At 48.2% G+C, this 8,554-nt stretch overlaps 2 protein-coding genes across 3 annotated transcripts; one reads left to right on the top strand and one right to left on the bottom strand.

Moving 5' to 3' along the window:
- The first annotated feature begins 424 nt into the window (after positions 1 to 424).
- Positions 425 to 2,617, top strand: LOC125510468 (E3 ubiquitin-protein ligase RGLG1-like). 2 transcript variants are annotated; one of them, XM_048675655.1, is made up of 9 exons: positions 425 to 661; positions 810 to 894; positions 1,011 to 1,151; positions 1,251 to 1,364; positions 1,460 to 1,557; positions 1,655 to 1,755; positions 1,860 to 1,962; positions 2,076 to 2,200; positions 2,290 to 2,617. In XM_048675655.1, exons 1-9 carry the CDS (start codon positions 530 to 532, stop codon positions 2,438 to 2,440), a joined length of 1,050 nt encoding a protein of 349 aa, XP_048531612.1. In that variant the 5' UTR covers positions 425 to 529; the 3' UTR covers positions 2,441 to 2,617. The 2 variants fall into 2 exon arrangements, with proteins under 2 accessions (XP_048531612.1, XP_048531613.1); XM_048675656.1 differs by having other exon boundaries at positions 427 to 661; positions 2,301 to 2,617.
- A 57-nt stretch (positions 2,618 to 2,674) lies between these two features.
- Positions 2,675 to 7,131, bottom strand: LOC125510467 (myosin heavy chain, embryonic smooth muscle isoform). Its single transcript, XM_048675654.1, has 5 exons — positions 5,861 to 7,131; positions 5,680 to 5,756; positions 5,250 to 5,361; positions 5,026 to 5,142; positions 2,675 to 3,285 (listed from the first exon to the last, which is right to left on the bottom strand). Exons 1-5 carry the CDS (start codon positions 7,040 to 7,042, stop codon positions 2,938 to 2,940), a joined length of 1,836 nt encoding a protein of 611 aa, XP_048531611.1. The 5' UTR covers positions 7,043 to 7,131; the 3' UTR covers positions 2,675 to 2,937.
- Between the last annotated feature and the right edge of the window lie 1,423 nt (positions 7,132 to 8,554).

Genomic DNA, 8,554 nt, shown 5'->3' on the forward strand with positions numbered 1-8,554 from the left:
TAGAGATGCTCTTATGGGCCGAAAAAAATGGTGTTCTTGGAATGTGAGAGAACCTCTTTTTTTACGTGAGACCTTTGATGCGAATTAAGCTGCCGCCAAGTGTCACACACACGTATGTGCGCACGTACCTGAGCGCCGTGAGTCGAGTCAAGTCAAGTCGTGTTCCCGTCCCGTCCCGTCTCACACCACACCACGCGGACTCCCTCCCCTCCCCAACTCCTCCTGCACACTTTGCTCTGCTCGACGACGGTGCTCTCTATAGCTTCACTCGTTTCAGCGTCTCCCTCGACACCCTCTCCGCGTCCACAGCCAAGCCAAGCCAAGCCAAACCAAACCATTTTTCTACTAATATTATTTCCCTGTGTAAATTCGCCGGAAACTTCTCACTGATAACTTGGGCCGCTTCTCCTCCCCGCTCGCTCTCAGCATAAAAGGCCGGGGCGCCATTGTGGTAGCATAGCAACTCTGCTGCTTCTTGCTACCTTCTCTCGCCAAAAAATCACATCCAATTCCATCACCGTCGTCGCCGATGATCCTCTCGGCCTTCCTGCTGCTCTGCTGCGCCGTCGCCACCTGGACGGTGTCCCCGGCCAAGGGACGCCAAAGCCAAATCGAAAGCCCGTCATCTGAAGATCATCTAGCGTACGGTACCTTGGACCAGGTAACGAAGATGGCGTCCGTAACCGTGTCTTGCTCAGTCGCAACTTGGTTTTACTCTGCTACAAGTTTCTATTCTACATACATTCAGTCAGAAATCTGATTGCATTTTGGTCGGTGCCGCGCCGCGTCGATCGATCGTATCTTGGCAGGTGAAGGCGGATCTTCAGCGGGTGGGGCTCGAGTCGTCCAACCTCATCATCGGGGTGGATTTCACCAGGAGCAACGAATGGACAGGTGCTCTCTCTCTCTCTCTCTCTCTCTCTCTCTCTCTCTCTCTCTCTCTCTCTTCAGTTATTATTACCATATAGTAGTAGTAGTTCTGAATTTTTCATGGATGGGCGAATGAACAGGGAAGCGCTGCTTCGGCGGGAGGAGCCTGCACCACCTCGGCGCCGTCCCGAACCCGTACGAGGAGGCCATCAGCATCGTCGGCGAGACGCTGTCGGCCTACGACGAGGACAACGACATCCCCTGCTTCGGCTTCGGGGACAGTAAGTCACTCTGGAATGGTGGTGTCCGGTGGTGAACTAAAATGGCTTATGATCGCCTTATTGGTGGTGATCTCATTCATCTGCCTGCCCTGCCGCCAGTGTCCACGCACGACCAGGGCGTGTTCAGCTTCTACGGGGACGTGCGGCCGTGCGCCGGCATCCCGGAGGCCCTGCTGCGTTACCGGGAGATCACCGCCACCGTTCAGCTCTCCGGTACCATCATCTTGCCACTGAATTCTGCAAGAGAAAGACTGGTCTTGTGAGTTACTGTATGTCTCATGATAGTAAATAAATGGTTTCTGATTCAGGGCCGACATCTCTGGCGCCGATCATCGAGGCTGCAATGGGGGTAGTCCAACGCTCCGGGCATCAGTACCACATCCTGCTGATAATCGCTGATGGGCAGGTGATCAACCGCCAGTTTTGTGTGTCTTCTCTTTTGAGAAAATTCAGACATTGTCTGAATTTTTGTGTGGCTGTGTTTCTGACGTGATCAACACCAGGTTCCGAGAGGTTGCGGTGCTCATCGCGCGAGCTCCCTGGACGAATCAAGATCAGAGAACGACATGGAGGAGAGGACTCTTCAGGCCCTCATTCATGCTAGGTACTAGTAGTTGATACAGCTGAATGCCAAGTATCTGTCTCCAAAACTTGACTGGTTTGCATATGTTCTGGTGACATTATCACATGGTATGTGTTTGCTTGCAGCCATTTCCCTCTCTCCATCGTCCTCGTCGGGGTCGGGGACGGGCCATGGGACGACGATCAGATGCCGTTCCACGACGGCCGACGCCGATTCGACAACTTCCAGGTATGTGGTAGAACCATTTATCACTTTGTTTCTGCAAGAGGGCATGCTCATTCATGTCATGTCCTAAGCTAACTCAGTCCTCACCTCACTCATGTTGCCTACACCAACTGCAGTTTGTGGATTTCACCAAGATCATGTCCACGGAGATGTCCCGCGCCGAGAAGGAGGAGAGGTTCGCGCTTGAGGCGCTGGAGAAGATCCCGAGCCAGTATGCTGCGATCGTCAGCCAGCGTATCAGGTACTAATCAGCAAGTCAGAGAAATGTTGTAGCACTGAAGGTTGATTTATTGGTCTAGAAGTTTACTCTCTTTTCTCAATCATATATAGTCCATTTTCAGTGATCTGGCTGCGAGGGCGCCTGCAAGGAGGCCTCTTCCTCCTCCATCCTGAGCAACCGGTTCGCCGACGGTTTTGCTGCACAGTCAGGTTCATGATATGGTCACAGTCACATTGTTGGAGGATGAAGTTACCATTTTAGTTCCCATCCCCTGTGTGCTTGTACACTTCAGAGCAACTCATTTTCCAGCCCACATCTCCTGTTTATTTGTACTCTTTTGATTATACAGCTTCTAGGTAAAACTACATCTTTATTGACAGACTTGGCAAGTCTTCACATGTTACAGAAGAAAATCATATATTTTGCTTGTGTAGTCCACCTGAATCAGCAAAAATGAACTGTGGTGGTCATATAAAGAAACCCAGGGTAAAGTGATATGTTGAAACAAGACGATTTTCCCAAAAGAATGAAACATCTTCACTATATCCCGAGTCCGGTAACTTTCTCTACAATTACACGCCGCCCGTCGAACACCCTCGTGAGTCTGCACACTACAAACAAGCACGGACAAATTTCCCAAACATCTACAGGAAGAACCCAAGCTAAAAAAAATTTCTAATGTTCTCTTTGCCTTTTCTTTTATCGAAACAAAGGAGCAGACGGCCCGTGTTTCGATCTGTATAAACACCACGCCGCTGCTATATCAGGGGTTCAGAGAGCTCCATCTCGTTAGAGGTCTCCTCTGCCTCCGCAGGCGGCAGTCGTACGTAGTTCAGCCCCAGCCACTGCCATGGCCAGCACACGTACCTGTGGCCGCTGCGACTGCTCGGGTCCGCCCTATTGTCGGACTCCTCCGCCTGCCTATTGAGCTCTTCCAGCCGCTCGCGCAGCCTCGCGGATCTCGTGTCGGCGAGCTTTAAGGATTTCTCTGCGGCGTCGCGGGCCGCCATTGCGGCGGCCGCTGTCTCCTCCTTGAACTTGAGCTTGTTTTCCAGCTCCACCATTGTTTCTCTTGCTTCCTCTAGTTCCTTGTGGAGAGACGATATCTGTGCAATAAAATAAAAAAATAATTCAGTTCAGCTTCTCATGGATCGAGAAGACTGTTGATTGCAACCAGAAAGGACGCTTCGCCCCATATGAGAACAAGCCATTTCCTTACAACTTATGCTCTTTCGAAAATAAAAAAACACGAAGACACTATGCATCCTTGTATATTCATATATTCTTCACACAGCGGCATTACAAGTTACCAACATCAAGCCTGTTGATTACAACCAGAAAGGATACTTCGCCCTACATAGGAAACAAGCCATTTCCTTGCACTGGTTATCTACAGTTATCATCAACACTCAAGACTGTTGATTACAAGTTATCTACAGAAGTTTTTCATTTACAAAATAAATCAAAATTTATGCCACCTTGCACAATAAAGTATCCTTCATACAGCCACAGTACCAAGTTGTGGGACTCAGCTACATCTGCTGCCAGCCACTACTGATTGCAAAGCCCTTCCTTGCACTTTATTGCGCATCACTTAGACACAACCTATCTATACTGGCGGGCATAGTTGCTTAAGGCTTCAAAATTATTGTTTCTCAACCGAAGAATTTTTCTATGGACAATGTGGCAATGCAATATCTAAAACTGGCAGTAACAACTGAAGGATACTCTAACATTGTTATAACTAACTTCCAAGATGTAACAACAAAGACCACATGGAAACAATTCATTATGGCGAAACTGAATACAACAATGGAACCATAATAAAGCTGATATTGAACCACAAGCTACACCATACAATAACAGAAGTAATATGTTTGTCTCACTATGCTAAATAGGAATAAAACTCCTGCTACCCTCAACACCATGTGTCTGTATCAGTATAGCATAACATATGGTCGATACATAATGATGTTTCAGCTAAACTGCAAAGAACAAGTCATTGTGTGACTTCTGTCAAATGATATTATGATAACACTAACCAAGAATGCTACGTAAATGTTTAAGCATGCCTACTACGATCTTGTACTTTCTTACACTTTCTGTAGTGCCTTGCTGTCAAAACACCAAACATATGTATCAAAAGTGCACATGGTAGTATGCCAGCATGTTCACTGTGTTTAATTCTTAATATTACTCTGTTCTCCCCAAGAAATATTTAATATCAGACGACTGCAATTCTAAGTGATTAATTCAGTCAAGTATTTGCCTGTCTAGTTAACTCATGGAGTCATGGTCGTTTGCTAACATGTTTACTGTGCTTAATATTACTCTGTTCTCGAAAAGAAATATTTAATATTACCTCCGTCCCAAATTACTTGTCATAGAATTGTCTAGATACATTGTCTAGACAAATCTAAAACAAGTAATTTGGGACAGAGGGAGTATCAGATAACTGCAATGCTAAGTGATTAATTCAGTCTAGCATTTGCTTGTCTAAATAATTCATGGAGTCCTAGTTTGCTAACATGCTCACCATGCTTAATATTTACTCGGTTCACCAAAAGAAATATCTAGGCTAGAGGGATTGGCTAAGTAGCAACACTACATGGTTGTAATACCCCTTGTAATCTGGTGACTATGAGAAATATATGTCAGTAGGAACCTTTCCTGCTGTCTTGAATGCTCCAAAAAAAAAATCTAATATAAGACAACTGCAATACTAAGTGATCAATTGAGTCGAGCCATTGGTTGTCTAATGTAACTCATGAAAACACAAACAAGACACCAAAAACATAAAGGACATGCAGAGTAATGGTGCATGTCTGTATAAAGTACAAACGCACCTGAGTCTGGAACTCTTGCTCAATTGATCTACCAGCATTAGCTTCCTCCTCTGCTGCCGTCTTCCACCTTTGAATCTCCTCTTCAGCAGCTGTTATGTCCACCATCAGATCCTCAACCTGAAGAATGCAACAAACACGGTTATGTGTTGTCTCACTGACTCTGACCATAAGAGTGATATGCATATACTCAAAACATCCGATTAGACATGAGGAGAAAATATTACGCTTTCATTGGCCATCTTTTCCTTCTCTTCAAGATGTTTTATCTGCTTCCGTAGCTGACCAATCTCCTTTTCTTGCCCTTCCATCCTCGTCCTTAGTAGACTAGACTCTGCCCTGAAATCCACAATTTCAGAAGATGGGAAGTAGGAAATGGCAATTTCCAGCCCGAGGTCTGAATCTTTTTGTAGTAGTACTCCTACTGACTTTGGCTTTAGTAATGAATTGCAGCTTTTGTTTATATCAAGATACCAAGAGTGGCAGACTGAAGGATAGTTATAATTTTGAATAGCTTATTGTCGTTTGCTTTAAACCACATGGCCATTCCACATTAAATCCAATGGATAGTAATTTTATTAATGTTGCTCAAGTTCAACTGGCAGTGCGGCAAAAAAATAAAATGACACGTAAACAAAAATGAATCAAGTTAGCTACCTTTGTGCTTCAACAAGATGTTGCAGCTCAATGATCTTAATCTGGGACTCCTTCATGCTGTTCTCCAATGCCCCTGCCTGCAATATTGGTAGATTGTTACAGAAGAAACAATTCAGTATGGCTAGATACATGGGAAGTCGATGAACTTGCAACAGCATGACATCATTCACAGTGCACCTACCAATGTATAGACTTCATCCTTCTCCGTGCTCCCTGGCCTGTGATCCCTGTGGCCGTTGAGTCCTATCTCGATTCCGGCCTCCCTCAGCCCATCCTCAGCCACCTTCAAAACCTCGGTCGTGTTAGCCTGCAGCGCGCTCCGGAGCAGCACCCCAATGTGCTCCTTCTCCCGGGTCAGCTCCTCCACCCTCTCCTCAAGCTCCGTCACCTTGCTCTTCCCCTTATCCCGCCACACCCCGACCTTCTGCAGCGCCATTGCGGCGATGTCGTAGGCCATCCTGGTCCCTTCCAGCGAAACCTTGAGGCTCTCCTCCACGTCTGTCTCCTTCCAGACGAAGACGGAGTCGGGCAGCGCTGTGGCAGCGGCGTCGTCCACCAGCATAACTACCTCGCGAAGCTCATCGTAGAGCCTGGAGGCGCAGCCGATCTGCTCGGCGAGGACGGGCCTCTGCGCGTCCATCTTCGCCTCGAGGGATCGGACCTTATCCTGGAGCGCGGAGATCTCCGCCTCCCGATCCGATAGGGACCTGGAGAGGGACTCGGACTCGGCGGCGCGGGAGGCCACGGCCGCCTCGAGCTCGGACACCTCGATGGCGATCTGGTAGTTGCGCTGGTCCATGTCCTGGCGCGCGCGGTCGCGGTCGCGGCCCGCGGCGTCGATCTGCGCGAGCAGGTCGTCGACGATGTCGTTGGCGCGCTTGAGGACCCCGTAGGCGAGGGCGGGGAGGCCGGCGGAGTACTTGCCGGAGGTGGGGAGCGGGGCGGGCGGGGTGGACGGGGACGCCTTGGCGGAGATCCGCTCGAGGCCGGAGGAGAGCATGGAGGAGGCGGTGGCCGCCTCGGCCTGGAGCGCCTGCAGCGCCCGGGACGACGCGGCGGACTCGGCCTTGAGGTCGTCGCGCTTCCGCAGCGCGTCCTGCGCGAACGCCTTGAGGCGGCCGAGGCGGGTCTCGGAGCTCGCGAGGGACTCCTCCGCCGCGCGGCGCAGGCGGCGCTCCTCCTCCAGCTCCGCGGCGAGGTCGAGCAGGCGCTGCTGCTGGGCGGCCGCCGCCGCCGCATCGGCGTGGTGGGGCTGTGATGCGGGCGGGGGTTTGATTGAGGCGGAGGAGGTGGAGGGGAGAGGCGGGGGGAGGGGGTCCTCGTCGACGTCGGAGAGGGCGCCGGCGTCCTCGTCGTCGGCCATGGCGGGGGTTGCGAGGATTGGGAGAATTGGCGTGGCGTGGCGTGGCCGGCCGGGTCGGGAGGAGGGGGGTAGGCCGGTAGGGTGGGGTGGGGGTGGGTGACGTGATTAGGGAGGACTCGTGACTGTTCGGTAGGAGTTCAGAATTCTGGAGTCTGGACGCTCTTGAGTTTTTTTTTTTCCTCGAAAACTCTCTTTTCGTTTTTAAAAGATAAAAGATGGGTCACTTGATTTCGATTCTTTTTTATCAACACTTGATTTTGATTCCTAGAAAAATAGTTGAGGAAAAATATGAGCATGAATTTCAAATAGGCATGTTATTCAATCTCTGTACATGCATTCTCGAGTGACACGTTGTCATATATATTCATAGTTTTTGAATCATACGAATTAGAGAGACCGCGATGAAAAGGAGGCATGGTTGTTTGCCGTGCAAGATTCCCTTGATATTTTCTTGCCATTGAATCACAGAAGTACAACCTCTAAGCTTATGCTCGCATCTAGAATCAATGAAAACTATAAATATGTTTTGATCTTTGTTGAAGTTATTCAGAGACACGTTCTTATGCATATAAAGAATATCATCGAGTGAAACCTGAAACAACTATAGACGAAGTACCCTGTACACACTGACGGTTATAAATAGATCTAAACATGATTTTTATAAAAGAAACAAGCAATGCAGACTAGAGAGGGTGAGGCAAGGGCAGAGCTGCACTGGCATCGGGGTTGAGTTTTTCAGTAACGATTAGAATTTATAATGTGCTTGTGCATCGAGTTACGCTAACTGTTCCGCACCAAGGTGCGGATATTTGCCGCAGCGAGCCAACGTTCCAGCGATAGCTTTGGTTCGACAGTTGTTCGGCAGACAGACCATAGCATGTAGGTCTTTTGGGCAGTAGGGTGTATATGTTAATTGTTGTGCGAGCGAGGAAATGTGAAAGGGCCAGGTGAGCTAGAAAAAAGTTGCATTCTATCGCTAAGGTAGGTGGCGTACAAACAACATGATTTGACCGTCAACAGCCAATTAGGACGGACAACCTAGGTCCTACACGAGAACGTTGTGCCCTAGCCTCTCGATCAACCTTCACTGTCTACTTGATCAGTCATTATCATCCAACTATGGTGCGTAGATACCTATGAATTTGGATACCCTAAATCTCAATTCTATGATTTGTGCGAAAATTATTCTTCTAGCCTTCCTAATTTTTTAATATTCTTTATATTTTCCTATGTGTATTTTCTATAAGGGTGTGTTTCTATTTATCAAATGTGTTTTTATCACTGCTTGCTCATACATATATGTACATTAACTTTAATATGTTCGACAATCTAACTAGAGGTTATGAAACACACTTTTATCAGTAATATTTAGTACATGGGTGCTCGTAAATTTGTTAAAGAGGTGCATCGGGGTGATTTTAGCTCCAGCTCCGCCCCTTGGAGACAAATTTGTTAAAGAGGTGCATCAGGGTGATTTTAGCTCCAGCTCCGCCCCTTGGATGCCGTGCAATT

Source organism: Triticum urartu, chromosome 5 (assembly GCF_003073215.2).
Source record: "Triticum urartu cultivar G1812 chromosome 5, Tu2.1, whole genome shotgun sequence".
In the NCBI taxonomy this organism is placed as follows: Eukaryota; Viridiplantae; Streptophyta; class Magnoliopsida; order Poales; family Poaceae; genus Triticum; species Triticum urartu.